This window comes from Pyrus communis, chromosome 15 (assembly GCF_041283825.1).
Source record: "Pyrus communis isolate YQ-2024b chromosome 15, ASM4128382v1, whole genome shotgun sequence".
In the NCBI taxonomy this organism is placed as follows: Eukaryota; Viridiplantae; Streptophyta; class Magnoliopsida; order Rosales; family Rosaceae; genus Pyrus; species Pyrus communis.
In genome coordinates this window covers 31,708,437-31,724,003 of record NC_142579.1, presented here as the reverse complement: position 1 = coordinate 31,724,003, position 15,567 = coordinate 31,708,437, and the positions used below count along the sequence as shown (strand labels likewise).

Genomic DNA, 15,567 nt, shown 5'->3' with positions numbered 1-15,567 from the left:
CTCTGTATTTAATTCCATCTCATACTAGGGTTACCTGGCTGGTGACACTTCACATCTTCTGCCCTAGTATGTTTATGATATTGTTGTCATGCATGTGAACCCATGTAGCTTGTAGGGGACCTGTTTTGGGTTGGTCCAGAGGCATTTATGAAAATACAAGTGCAACCCAAATACCACTTTTGGGAGCCTAGGTTGATTTTGGTTATTTATGTTTGTGAGACATACAGAGTAAAGGTGTTTAGATTAACGAATATGCATGATTGATCATGACATGCCTTCTAGTATTCAAAAGTTTAGGGTTTGTATTTAGTAATTTGTGTAAAGAATTTTAGGTCAGATCGTCTAATCACGTGACATGTCTGACTATCTAATATCGATAAGTATATAAAGACGTTATAGACTATCGGCATGTTGTTCATGTTACCGAGACAATCTATACTTCAATTACATAGTTGTCAATATCATGTAAGAAGTACTTCAATATACTTTTTTACACAAAATATTAGTTAATCCTTAGTGGTTGGGTAACTAGGGTTATGCTTGCTGATAGGCTTGTGTGTATTCTCATTTGTAAGTTAGTTCAAAATTCCCTTTAATATATAATCTTTGTTTTCATGAATCCCACCATTGAAAGACATCATAGTCCCTCCTTTTAGCTTTAGATCAGACAACAAAGATCACCCAATCAGTGTGATTCTGGACTTTTGTGTTGATACTTACCCCATCCCATGGTGTTTGATCTTGTGGGACCCTAAAGCACAATTAATTTGAACTATAGCTTTTGTTCACAGAGAGCGAGCCTTGAAGCAACAGAAAACTTGCTCCTTTGTGACTTATTTGAGTTGTGGAAACAGTTTATTTGCAAAGTAAAAGTAAGGCTGCGTACGACAAATGTTCTCCCTGACCCTCGCAAAGTTGTTGGCTTGAGATCCTTTTTTTTTCATTGTTTTTGTTCACAAATCCAAAGAGATTTTAATGAAAAAAGCAACAAATATTATTCATGAGGGGAAAAAATTTGAAGACATGGGTTTGAATTTGATAGATGAAATGTATTTAGGAGGATGGAACCAAATCCTGTCCCCTCTGCCAATTTTAATGGAATTATTTTGGAATTTTCACAAACTCTGAGAATTTTCCCTCTGCCGAATTCATATACTTTTTTAAATACTAATTTTTTATCCCCTTTTTCTGCCTTTTTCTTTCAGTTCTGCACTTTTTCTCCACAGGATCTTATCGGTAGCAGTGTTCTTGTTCCAATTTCAGGCAGCATACGTAGCAAGAAGTGCAGTGTTACAGAGAAGCATATATATAGGAAGACTCAATGCTCCATCACTTGCCCCATACATTCTTCTCCCCTCACCAATCAAAGCTTTCAACAACATTATTTTCTTTTCTTTGAGATTAAAACAAAAACAACAAAATCAGGTTGGTAAGACAGTATCAGAGAGGACATTAATTTTTCTGATAAATAATTTAGTTATATGTGTTTTGTATTGCATGAAAGTTTGGTTTTTTTCATATCATCATGGACAAAATCTCGGTGATCATTTCAAATGATCATGTTTGAAGAGATTTCATTTCATTTATTGATCCAACCCCCAAATGCAAAACTAATGCTAAAGAAAAAGATAATAGTCTTTTATTATAATTCGAGATTAGTACGTCTATAAAGTAGAAACGACAAATTTTCTCAAAAGCGATACATATCTTTTAGGTCGAAAATATGAGTAGTCGGTCGATACATGCAGCAATGTCATTGTCTAAACTGTGAACTTCCACTCCTTGAATAATGTAGAGAGATCACAGACTGAGCAAAACATGGCCAACCTGACAACTCCACAACGAGATTTTACACAATAATGATATGAATATAGGAGAAGTTTATGAACCCTAGGGTTTCTTAAGAAAAGTTGATTTGTTGAGAAGCATAAATTTCAGTGCAATTGGATAAAAAATTCCAGAACGATATGGATACATATGCTGCGGAACTACCCTTAATCTTCTTATGTTTTTTACATTTATTTTGTTGTTATGCTATGAGTTGGTTGAAACACTGTTAATTTGATTATACATGACTAGAAATTCTTTGTGATGGACGTCTATTTTACTCTATATAGGACACATTTTGTATCGATAAAAAGTCGTACGTTTTGTTACTTACATGGTATCGATGATTTATCAACACCATATTAACAATCCGTTGTTGTATAAATAGCGGACACCCTGTTCAAAAATGAACAGTATAAATTGGAATTTGAATACATAAACAATGGGTGCTGCTAAATTTATTGAAAAATTGTGGCTTACTCTCTTTATATGTGTATGGAGAAAAGAAAAAACAAATAAGTACATTTTGGTAGAGGATAAAACCCAGAAGAAAGTAAAAAGTAGAAAATGACCACCTCAGGTGGCTTCATATTGACAGTTGGAACAAGAACATGTAACTGTACAGCTGCATATATACTTGGTTTACAAGCAACGATTTACCCTTCTCTTTCGAAGCTGTTATCGTGCTTCTACTTCAGAAAATGTTAATAGATTTACAGAAGGCAATTGATTTATTGGTTTATCAACCTCTGTCGTTAAATTCGAATATGTAGGCTGCTTAGGGGTAGGTAAAGTTGCCCCTTCATTGTTCAACATTGAAACAACATCCGACATGGTTGGCCTATCTTCTGCATTGTCTTGGACACATAACAGACCCACCTGAATGCAGTGTACAAGGCTTTCCATTGAAGTTGAATCAGCCAGTGTTGAATCCATCAACTCTGCTGCTCGCCCAGATTTCCATAAATTCCAAGCCTGCAATAATTTTCACATTTTAAACCTAGATAATACCGAACAGCGGTATAACTTACAAGAATTTTGAGTCAGAACCAAGGCAAGTTGCCACTTACATGTCCTAGCAGGTTCAGAGAATGATCTGACTCATAAAATTTTGCGTTCTTCCTGCCGCTTACGTGTGAGGAAGAAGCTGGTTTGTTGCCATTTTTAGGTATATAATTATGTGCCTTGATAGCATATTCAAAGCCTATTTAGTTATATGGGTTTTTTTATTTATCTTTCTAAAGCTTTTGTGCCTGGATTTTAAATATGTGATTGATAATTACTTAGCACGATAATTGTCAAGCATTTGATCGTTATTCATGAATACAAAATCTTCATTCACAAATCACAAGTATATGATGAGCTATTTAGAAATTCAGCATTTTCGTCATCCAATTCAATAGCATTGGGGATACTATGCTAGAATTCTATTACAGCTCCAGTTAAGAGATGTGAAGCATGAAGAATATCTCTTTAGGAAGTGTTAGCTAATCCGGTTAATTGGTCAACGAAATTAGCCATTTCTATCATCTAGGTTGGATAAGCTAGGAAGAATGTTAGAATGATTGGTCATATTCGTTAGCCCTACGTTTTTTTATTGCATAATGATGGAATTGACATGTCATTTAGTCATAGTAATTGATGTAATAAGTACGTATCAACTGCCGCATTCACTCATCTATCCTTCTCTTCATTTAGGTAAAATGTATCTTATTCGTGTAGTTCAAAGTGATGCATTCAAGTCCCGCAGCAACGCGCGGGCACATTTTCTAGTTCTTAATCTAGAGTACTTGTGAAGATAAAGAAGCCCTTGAGCAATCCCTTCGATTATGTGTATGCGCTGTCCCCAATTCAATAACCTTGTCTTTGTTTTATCTGCAAGAATTGCAATTCCACAGCAAGAGAGAACCAATAGCAGAATAGGGAAGGGGCATAGGTGAATTTACAGATCGAAAATGAAGGAATCCAAGCTTTTATTGGGCACGTACTCGTATGTTAGTATCTTTTCTTCTCGGTGAATGCAAAAACCCAAAAGCTTCACAAGGTTTCTGTGCTGGAGCTTAGAGATTAACTGCACCTCGTTCTTGAACTCCACGGGTCCTTGTCCAGGACTGCAATGTCATGTTGTAGTAATTTGCCCTGCAACAAACAGCAGATAAAGGTTTTCTTTCATATAAACTTCCAATTAAATATAACTTAACAAAAGAGAAATCGACAAAACCCGTCACACCATATGCCTTATTGTTAAAAAAGCAGCGCAATTGCAACACAAACCTTATAAACAGGCCCGAAACGACCTTGCCCGAGCTTATTTGGAAGAGAGAAATTATTAGTGGATGTCACTATGAATGAATAGCTAAGCAGTGGCAACTCATGATCCTTCTGCCTTCCAAGTTCTGTAAGATTTGGACAGCTAGCATTATCATCGGAGCTCAACTGCGACAATAATAGCCTCATACTATCTCTCGTGCCATTACGGAATCCATAAATTCCTGTTGTTGGTACAAAGAAGTCAGTCTACTCAACATATTAATTTGGCAAAATTTACTGTGTTGGGCAATCGATAGTGCAGTTAACATACCTAAAGAGTTGCACTTTATCCATAGCAATAAGGTCAACATGAAGAACACCAAGGGAATCACCATAAATATGAAAGTCAACAGCTTCCCATCTGAGGAAAGAAAATGAAAATATTCTCTACCAAATTTTAGGGAGAGAACGGGAGGCTGTTCAAATCTTACCATCTAAAAAACTTTAGAAGGCATTTGAATAATAAAGGATACACAGTTCCGCTCTTGATTCTTCTTCTAATTATCAAATGTTGAGTAATTGTAAAAGCTTACCAGATTTAGAGGCGTTACCACGCACATAAATGGTGCTGTTACCTGTCCCGACCAGTTTTTGAAGATCAATTTTATTTCCATAATAAAGTTGACATATAGTTCCATCATCTGGCAAAGAATCATATGTATATGCAACACATGAGCAATTGTTCCTGCATAAGATCTCGCAGTCATAAGGATCTATCCGAATTGGCCAACTTGGAAACAAATAACTCGGCAGCATTCCTTTGACATTTGAGAAACTCTCTCTTTTTGAGCACGCTGATGATTGCCTCACCAAACAATGAGTAGAACTGATTGCCATTGTGTCATCACAACGTGAATAATCCACATTCTTAATCTCATTTCCTATCATCATGAACTCATAAATCAGCCCATCCGAGGATAACACGAACCATGAAGGCATGCTACTATTTTTATTGCTAAAAGTAACATAAATCTCATTAGTTTGCCAACTAGAACTCACGTTGAGATTATCTGACGTGCTTTTGTAGAAGAAATTAAACTCATGGCCATCCCAAAAGTCCAATCTGTTGGTAAACTGCATCACTGCGCCAGACGTTGAACTAAGTGTTGTTCACTGGATCAATGCCTAGAGCATAAGTACCATGAGCAGGGACAGAAGTGCTTGACCAGGACACAAGAAACTGTTTCCTCAACTGCCCGGTGTTTATGTTGAACAACCCCAACTTCATTCCAGGAAGAAAAGTATCTGTCGGGTAATTGAAACTCTGCCAAAACGTGTCTCCTCCTTCCACCAGAACAAGATTTCCCGAGTCAAGAAGCGTTGCAGTTGTGTTATTCCCTGACGCAAGTGCTTTGTAATTCACAATATATGAAATGTTTCTTCTGTCAATGATCACCATGTTCCCATCATTCCGGATGGTGAGAAGTACTCCCGAGGAACCCACCATTCCATCGGAATCCATAAGGGGGCTGTTTCTGTTCATTCTTGAACCAGATTCCCAAGTACCTGTTCGGCGCAGAGGGGGAGCTGAAAAAGTCTAGCTCAAACACTCCGCCGGCAGAAACCAGGGTTTGATTGCTGTACAAGTATTGTCTATGCCTGAGGGTGTCTGATGATGCACGAGATAAACACACAAAGAAGCAGGCGAAAGTACAGAACACAACATGAAATGGTCTCCATATTTTCATGTTATACAAATTAAAGAGAGACAACAACTGTATGATGAGAGACTATGTTGTGACGAGGGTTTTTATACAAGGTGGTAACATTTCCTGATGTGAGAGAGAGAGAGAGAGAGAGTCAAATGGTAGAGTGGTAGCAATTCTTTGGAGTACGGCTTCTGGGAAGTGAAATTATGCTGGAAACTTATGTTTGGGGACTTGGAGACATGACAGGATTACAGCCCAAGCAATTTAACTTTGTGTTTTTGACCCTTAATCCTAACCAAAATCCAAGAAAGTGTTCAATGCTTGTTGCCCAAGGTTATGAACATGAATCTTAAGCATTGATATCATCGTTATTATTTGTTCTAAAACAAGTCAAATGTTTCAAGGTTGCATCTTGTTTATACTTTGTCCCTACCTAACATAGATCTAAGTATAAGAGATTAATGGATAGCACATACCAAACAATCTTCACATTATGACGTATGATCAAGGCGTTTAGTGTCACCTAAATTTTATTTTGTTGAAAGGCGTATGTTCGAGATTTTACTCGAAAGCCTCTTACGTCATTAGTCTAAGAGGGGGAATTTTGGGATTTAATAAAAGTTTTCCAATAGATGGATATAACAAGTAATGTGAAATACTAAAAAGAACGAGCTAATTCCAAACTACATTTTTTTCCGATCACTTTCAAAGAAGCACAACTTTTTAACTTTTCTGCCACTACTAATAAAGCGTTAATATTTTAATAATTCAAGTTACTTTTGTATCTGATTTTTTATATGACTTACAAAGATCGAGATAATTATCCAAAAGTAGTTTAAATTGTTAATAATTTAATACTTTTGGTTAGTAACGTTAAAAAAATAAAAGAACTTGGCCTTTTTAATACTCTTTAAAAGGGCTCAAACTTGGAGTTTATTTGTAATTAGCTCAATAATAATAATGGAAATCCAAACAAAAGAGGGTAATGAGGTCCCCATCACCATTAACAATTCAATGGACTTCCCTCCGTGGGCCGGGTCGGTGTTAGAATCATTCCATACCAAAACAAAATCCTTCTGGTGCGGCTCATTTCACCTGGAGCCTTAGCCTTAAGCCTCACAGAGTTGACTCCACGCCCTTCAACTGTTCGACAAATCGCCCGAGTGAAACTCCACCACCCATGTTTCCGAAGCAACTCCGCACCCTTGGCACAGCCGCCGCCGTACTCCTCGGCGGATTCTTCACGCTCAACCTGGCTTCCACTGCCACAATCGGAGCCCTCCGGTTCGCCGCCGAATCCAAACGGGTAAACAGACCAAAAACCCAGCTTTTAACTTTTAAAATTTGATCCAACGATACTTAAAATTCGGATCTGAAAGTTATAATAATTTTTTATCGTTAAATTAAATTTCAAGAATCCGGATCATTTAATCCTCGAACTTTTAACGAAGAGAGGCGAAGAAGATCTCTTTCCACCTACCAGCACCCTCCTCGACGTGGCAGTCTCTCCTTAGTTCCCTCCTTGTCATCGGAATGAATCATCAGTGGCCCACGTACACCTCGGCTCAGATGCTAACTTGCGCCGGTGTCGATATTCAATCTTCCACGTTTGAGAATCTAAATAAATAAAAAATACGATTAGGATTAGGATTATGATTCGAAGAAAATGAACTGGGTTGCAAAATGTATATGCTTCTTTTTGTTTTTCATAAAGCACAACCCGTTTGTTCATGATTTTATGCCTCTTCCTTACTTCTCAAGCTTCATTTTTACGTATTTTAAAATTATTAATCAAGTTTTTAAGATTGTCGTGAAAAACTATTTTAAACTAACAATAAGTATAACTCTCGTATATATATATATATTCAATATTGAAAAGCTACGACGTTTACGTTAGAAACCAAATAATCTCTATTAAAATTAAGAAGATTATATTCACACATCTTAAATTACTTTTTCCACATTTTTTTAATTTTTTAATATTTTTTTATCAAATATTAATGGTGTGTAGAAAATATTAAAAAATTAAAAAAATATGAAAGAAGAGTGTGAATATAATCCCTTTAAAATTATTCGTCTATGCAAATTCCTTATGATATTTATTTTCCTACTTTTTATTCGTCTATGCAAATTCCTTGAGACTATAAAAAGTATTGATGTTCCAATAATTACCAAACGTGTGCACTCGGCGCAATGTAGCACAGATTCATTAAATTGAATTAAATTATATCTTCCGAAGGTTTTCCTACTTGGACTAGAAGACAAAGAAAAGAGGAGGTTATCTCGTTGGAATATAACCGCCAACAGGCCAAATGGAAAGTCATCATCCTACGAGAATCCCTCCGATCAATGGAATAATGCCCTTTCATGGCTTCTTATTAACAAAAATGCCACTCGTCAATTAAAATTGTTAGCTCCTCTAATCAACCGTAACCACCTCTTGGTTCAAAAATGGACTCATTCAATTGTGAAGCATCTTTGGTTGATTTGTTTGTTTCTCATATAAATTTGGACGGTTAAGGATCCCACAGGATACCATACTATATTGGGTTTGGTTTTTTCTTTTTTTGATTATTCATAGGCGTTCGAGTTGATTTATGGCATGAAACAACTCGAATTATGAGTTTAACTTATTAATACGTTCAATTTATGACAAGAAAGTGATGCATTTTATTTTATTTTTTTTCAACGAAAAACTGATGATTGCGTATTTAATGAAATATGCGTTCATAGTGTGTGTGTGTGTGTGTGTGTGTGTGTGTGTGTGTATTCAATCTTTCTTGAATTTTCTATAACTAAGATAAACATATAAATTTTGCTCTTTAAAAGAAACATGTCAAGCGAAAAAGAAAACTTGACTCTCAAACTATTACATTCAAGAACATAACTTCGTATTTCTACGTGTTTACATGATTCATCTCAACCTGCATATATACTTTCTATCCTTCACAATCAATCAAAGCAAAATAGCAACACATGCACCTACAAAATATAAACAACGAAATTTTAACTACAAAATGACAACCAAATATGTATTAAACTCAAACTTAAATATACACGGAAGTAAATTAAATATACACGACAAAACCATCTTTTTGTTAAATGAATTACACAATACGTGATTAGTATTAAACACGTATTGTTAGACAAAAAGCTCGACACTTTGAGGGCTAAGAAGAAATCCCATGTCTATTGGGATTAGATTTGTAGCGAATTGGTGAAAATTGCACTGACATCTGATTGTGATTGTCGACGTCGATGAATCTTTGCCGTATGAGAATTAGTTGAGATTATGGTAGTTCACACTAACGTGAAAAAAACTAGGGTGAAAAAAACAGTGTGAAAGAAGTGGCGAGGAAGAAGAAACGGGAGAAGAAGCAGGATTGAACGGGGAAGGAAGGAGAAAACTCCTCGTATGCCACAATCACCATTTAATTCCAGCATTTTTTAAATTATTGGTTTATTAAATGATTTTTAATTTAATTTAAATTCTGATTAATTTAAATAATGTGGTTGTCTACATCATATGCCACATAAGGAGATGGTATATGAATGTGCTATAAAAATATGGTAAGAATAACATTATTGTTTTATGATTGGAACATTCTTATTTCACAAGAATCATATTAGGTAGATTTTAACCTAAAAAAGGTACCCTTATCTTCCTAGTTCTTCTTAAATTTATACAAGTAATTATTATTTATTTCCAGCCATTTACAAGTTATATAATATTACCTTTCAATTTTCATCAATCAAAAAGAGCGAAAGAAAAGAGAAAAAAAATGTGAGAGAAGTCACTTAATTTCCACACAATTTCTTTAACTATCAAAATACAATTTTATTAAAAAAAAAAAAAAAATTGCTATTGGCACTTCAAACTTTTTATATTTAGAAAAAAAAAATACATTTGTGTAGAGTGTAGAATAAAATTTTTAAAGTACCAATAACAGTTTCCTAAAAAAATCTAGGTTTGTTTTTTTATTAATTAATTAGGTTTTATTTACGAACTAACTATGTTGATCACATTTGAAAAAAAAAAAAAAAAAAAACAGAACTAAAATGATATGTACATCGAAACAGGAAACGAATAAATAGCAACAAAAATTCATTTGGAAACAGAGTGGCAACCTGGAAATTTTGAGAAACTGTTGGGGCAAAGAGTTGACATCCTCCCGCTACACTCCCATATAGTATAAACACTCTCATCACGCACACTGTTTCTCAACGCTCCCAAACGACCACTCTCTCTCTCTCTCTCTCTCTCTCTCTCTCTCTATGACAACCATGAATGAGCCACCTCTCTCCCGTCGCAGAAGGCCCACTTGCCAGCAGCCCAAGAAGCTGAAGCTCGTCTGCTGCTTCAACGGCGCATTCCGCCCCCGCCCGCCGACCGGGAAGCTACGCTACGTCGGCGGCGAGGCCAGAATTGTGTCCGTGGACCGTAACATCGGGTTCTCGAAGCTCCGATCAAATATTTTGGATCTTTGCCCCAGCATTAACTCCACATTCACTCTCAAGTTCCAGCTCCCGTGTTCCGGCTCCGGCTCCGATTCCGCCGCCCCTCTCGCCCTCATCGCGTCAGATGACGACGTTCGGTGCATGATCGAAGAGTACGACAAGCTCGAGCTGTACGGTAAGTCCCCAAGGCTCTGGGTTTTTGTTTGTTGTAGAAATGGCAGTGATAATGTCAATGGTTATGTGAATTGCGTGAAAGGTGTGAACTTTAGTGATGGGTTTGAGTCAGAGAGCGAACATGTAGGGACCCACCGCCGCCATTTGAGCGGCGGAGCTCTGGTGGAGAAGAAGGCGGCGGTGAAGAACTTTGGAGGCGTACGGTCCGGCGATGAATCGCTGAGAAAAATGGTGCTGAAACAGCAATTGCTTGCAAAGCAATCGGCTTTTCGCCGTCGTTTTGGTACTAGTGAGAACGATGTGGAAATAGGGTTTTTGGGTGAATCCCAAAAGTGTGAATCTTGTGATCAGGGCAGAGACTTGTTGGATGACAGATTAGGGAGTAATTGTTGTGATAATGTAGGGAGTTTGAGGGTGGAAGGTAAGAGTTTTGGGCAGTGCTGTCCGGCATGGTCGGGTCGGATTTTGTGTAATGGGGTTGGGAGGTCGAGTCAGGAGGTAGCAACTGCTCTGCCTGCGAAACCATTACCGGGTTGTAATGGTTGTTGTAGTGATGTTAAGCAGGATTTTGGAAACAATGCAATGGCTGGGATTAGTTATGTGAACAGAGAAAACGTTATGCCTTTGGAGGCCAATTGTGATTTGGTGAAGAACGGATTGAGCTGTAATTCTGGTGCTGATTCTTTGGCTGGAACTACTGCGTATCCTGTGAAGTCTTCTTATAGTGGTGATATGGTGTGGGGAGGCTTAAGGAGCGGGATTCGTAACCATAGATTTGGTGTGAATGATGCTAGAAATCAGCGGTGTTGTCAGTACCATGTTCGGAATCATCATAGGAGCAACATGACTGAGATGCGGATCCGACGAATGAAGCAGGGGATTTCAGCTTGGAAATGCTACCCCGGACTTAGGCCGAATTTGAACATTGCAAAGCAAGGGCAGTCTCTGAGAGTATATCATCCGAGTATATGGAGGCAATGTTCTGGTTTTCCTGAGCATGCAGTGAAAGAAAGGGTGAGGATGACGGATTCTTGTTCAACGAAAGACAACTACTTGATCGATGTGCTATATGGTAATGAGAAACGTAGTAAACGGAGTGGCCCTGCAGTTTCACAGCAAAGGAATTATAATCCGAGCAAATCCTATTCAGGTTTTTGTGGTGCATTTACTGGCGTGGGAAAACAATCTCTCATGAGTTCTAATGCCATTGAGAGTTCATCTTCATCTGTGAAGACAATGGACATTCTGGAAGATCTCTTAACTGGTTCTGATTTTGGGAAGTGTGATGGTCCATATCAAACTTCACATGAAAATTTTCATGGAATGTCCGGAAATTGTGAGTTTCAGAAGGAGATGCGCCTGTTGGACTCTCATGAGGTTGCTAACACCTCTGACTTTCCAAATGATGTGGGATGTAGTATTGAAATTAGATTGGATGGTGATAACAAATTGGCTACTGGGGAAGCAGTCATCGACGCTTTACACAATTTCAAAAACGGCATTAATGACATACAGGTCTCATGTAGCAGAGGCCCAGCTTCATTGAGTGTTTCTTTGCATAACCTTTCACTGTCATCATCCAAAGAAGTGGAAGCTCTGCAACTCTCTTCTCATGCCAGCAGTGTTGTGTGTTCTGATGTCTTGCTAAAACATCAATCAAAGCCTATAGATCTCATGGATGAAGGACAATTAACCCCAGTTCATTGTGTTGATAAATCGAACAGAGTTGCACATAACCCTACCTCCCAGAATTCAGCTAAGACAGAGAAAGGTAATGTGCATGATGAGGAGCTTCGACAGGATCCTTCATCTATTATAACCTTTGATGAAAAGGTAGTTACTTGAAAACTTTTATCTCCTTTTATTACTCCCACAATATAAGAAATGAGAAGGGAAAAAAACACACACATTTATTATAGGTTTCTAGTAGCTTTACCATTTAAAGTATACTTTACTCAGCTTCGATTTATGATTCTGTTTTCTTAGGCCAACAATAAAGTTATTGGTGGAACCTCCAGTGACCTTGCTGCGTTTTATTCTCATCTAGCCACTCAAGAGCTTCAGGTAGCTTTTTAACGTTGCATTTTCTGCTTTATAAGCATGCGAAGAGTGAATGGATGTAGGTTTGAATGTTTGTTTTCACCTTGTTATGCAGACTATAAAATATTCTGACCTTGAGTTCATGAAAGAACTCGGTTCAGGAACATATGGAACTGTTTACTATGGAAAATGGAAGGGGTCTGATGTTGCTATAAAGAAGATTAAGCCAAGTTGCTTTACTGAAGACACAGTGAAGCAAGAGCGATTGGTAATTTTTTCATTCCCACTGTTCGGCATAAATATTATGTAAATCACTTTTCACGAATAAAGAGTTATCTGGTTTTTATGCTTGTGTGGAGTAGAAAGAAAGAAAGTGAGGAGAGAGGACATCTCTGGCTTGTTATCTGAACTATAGTTGGTGCAGCTATACCTACATGCTATCTGTTAACTCTTTGTGTTTACTTCTCTTCAGCATGCTGATTTTTGGAAGGAAGCTGACATACTAGGTCAGCTTCACCACCCAAATATTGTAGCATTCTATGGTGTAGTGTCAGATGGACCAGTGACGGATTTGGCAACGTTGACAGAGTACATGGTGAATGGCTCCTTGAAACAAGTTTTGCGAAAGAAAGATCGGTAAGATAGTTTTACAGGGTAATACAAGGATTTGAAAGTTGGAGTGCTGTGACTGTTTCCCTATCTTCAGTATTAACTCGTAGACCCTGTGATGGATAGGTTGTAATGCAGGAGAATCATTTTCTGAACTTTGCATTTCTGATTGACAGGACTATTGATCGTCGAAAGAGGCTGATTATAGCAATGGATGCAGCTTTTGGTTTGCAGTATCTTCATGAGAAGAACATTGTCCATTTTGATCTGAAATCGCATAACTTTCTTTTGAATATGAGGGACCCTCAGCGTCCAGTGTGCAAGGTATGCAACCTGGGAAAAAAATCCTGTGGTTTTTATTAGAATTTCTTCTACCTTTATTCTTGTTATGAATATTTTTTTTCCACTTTTTAATTTGAAATTTCAACTTAATGCATTCAGAATGGTGATCTGGGCTTATCAAAGATCAAGCAGAGGACACTTGTTTCTGGTGGAGTACGAGGTACCGTACCATGGATGGCTCCTGAACTTTTGAGCGGCAAGAACAACTTGGTGACAGAAAAGGTTAAGAGCATTATTAAATGATCAAATGTTTCTAGTTTTCACATCTTTTTGTCGCTTACATTACTGTTTTTAAATGACTTCGCAGGTTGATGTCTACTCATTTGGCATTGTGATGTGGGAACTCTTGACTGGGGAGGAACCATATGGAGACCTGCGCTCGGAGGAAATAGTAGGTATTCATTAAGTTAATCTTTGCAAAAAATAGAAGTTTGACAACTGAATTGCTTTCTTATGGGTGATCAGAACTTGCTTAAAGCATTTTATTATGATGTTTCAGCCGGTATAATGAAAGGCAGTCTCCAACCTGAAATCCCAAGCTGGTGCGATCCAGCGTGGAGATCATTAATGGAGAGGTGCTGGTCATTTGATCCCAAATCTAGGCCACCTTTCTCAGAATTTGCGAAGGAGCTACGCGCCATGTCAGCTGCCATGAACATCAAGTGACAAATATTGAAGCTCACATACACACTCGTGTAAATATTTCTGGATCATCAGGAGGAGGAAGCGCACATGCTGAGACATGGCTAAGTTGCCGTCCACTATCATGTGCGCCGTCTAATGAAAATCCTGCAGTAGGGTTTGGCCATGCTGGGTGTCGTTTTGGCAAGCACCGGGATGTGATAGGGCCAATAGGTAGCGTATATAGACAGAGGCTGAAGTTTGTGAAAATTTCGGTCCTCGGTAGCTGGATGGTCCTGAAAATTGTTCATCAAGACCTTGATTGTCCCTATAGAATATATACTGTATAGAACAACCTCTTATATTTTCCTTTCCCATGAATGAATATTCCACTTTAGATGTGAATTTTGATGTAAAACTGTGATTACTATATGGAAACTAAGCCATTTGAGAAGGATATTATGTTTATGTCCCTTGATTGGCTGTCAAATTATTCAATCATTCGGCTAGAAATAAGAGGAGAATGCAATGGGATTAAGAGGGAGTGCGGAAATGATTTCCCGTGAACTGTGTCTGGGAATGTGGCATAATTTGTTCTAGGCAAGGGGCAGCATGTGCATTTGAAGGTCCATGACCTTAGTTTTTCCTTGCTGTCTGTCTGTGGCCCTCAGAAAACAAGCTGAAACTGCACAAAACCTTGCTGGCCCTGTCAGGCTTCCTACCTACCCATAGCCGATAGCCCCGAATCAGTTTTTATATGTCAATAATCCTCCTACAATTATATTGTCTCTCAAGTGTTAGATTGTTAGCGTTGCATGTGTCCCTAGTTGTTAAAATTATTTATTCATCCACTCGATTTGAATTATTCTTCTCCCAATACCTTTTGGATTAAAAAATGATGATGAAGTGTTTCTTAATACACGTAATATTCTACTTTAAACTAATCTAAAATGCAATGAAGAAATATGAATTCAGCCACATATAAGGAAACAAATTCGCTCTAGATAAGACGATGTGATTACGAACAAATTTGCTAAGATGATGTAGTGTCAGTTCCAAAGAATAATTTCACCACTCTTTTTAGTCGAGCAAATATTTCATTGACAAAGAGTTGTGAAATATTTCACTCGAATTTAGATTCTCTCCTATAAGATTATGTTCCAATAGGCACAATCCTATTGGTTGACGTTAATTGTATCCTTACACACAATTACATCAATTAATTACCTAAATAATATAGGCTTAAACAATGGGAGATGACATGACTGGATATGATTGGTTATGAATAAGGATGAGCAACAGTTATGGCGAGCGGGTAACTACAGTTTTACCCTTTGGATATTTACATAAATGGGTATACCCATACCCATAACCGCATACCCATTTACCCATAACTGTGTACCTGTTTACTTTTTTTTTTTTTATCCGTCTACGTATTTTTTTAACAACTTGAAAATTAAAAAGAAATTTGTCATAAATTTCTCTTTTCTAACTATTAAATACCGTTATACGTAAATTTAACATGTATTATATTAAC

General features: G+C 37.4%; 1 protein-coding gene and 1 pseudogene across 1 annotated transcript; one reads left to right on the top strand and one right to left on the bottom strand.

Annotated features, from left to right (window-relative positions):
• Window positions 1–2,505: 2,505 nt before the first annotated feature.
• LOC137743489 (G-type lectin S-receptor-like serine/threonine-protein kinase CES101) lies at window positions 2,506–5,825 on the bottom strand (annotated as a pseudogene).
• Window positions 5,826–10,030: 4,205 nt separating this feature from the next.
• On the top strand, window positions 10,031–14,484 carry LOC137717896 (uncharacterized). The gene is made up of 8 exons (XM_068457402.2): window positions 10,031–12,251; window positions 12,405–12,482; window positions 12,574–12,726; window positions 12,931–13,094; window positions 13,244–13,391; window positions 13,509–13,631; window positions 13,717–13,804; window positions 13,909–14,484. The coding sequence occupies exons 1-8, from the start codon at window positions 10,062–10,064 to the stop codon at window positions 14,073–14,075; spliced, it is 3,111 nt and encodes a 1,036-aa protein (XP_068313503.1). The 5' UTR covers window positions 10,031–10,061; the 3' UTR covers window positions 14,076–14,484.
• Window positions 14,485–15,567: the final 1,083 nt, after the last annotated feature.

Bases quoted from the DNA above. Each gene is read 5' to 3' on its own strand.
- LOC137717896 (XM_068457402.2), top strand. From the start codon at position 10,062: ATGACAACCATGAATGAGCCACCTCTCTCCCGTCGCAGAAGGCCCACT. The intron at 13,095-13,243 runs GTAAGATAGTTT...TCTGATTGACAG, and splicing joins GTTTTGCGAAAGAAAGATCG to GACTATTGATCGTCGAAAGA. The intron at 13,805-13,908 runs GTATTCATTAAG...ATGATGTTTCAG, and splicing joins GCGCTCGGAGGAAATAGTAG to CCGGTATAATGAAAGGCAGT.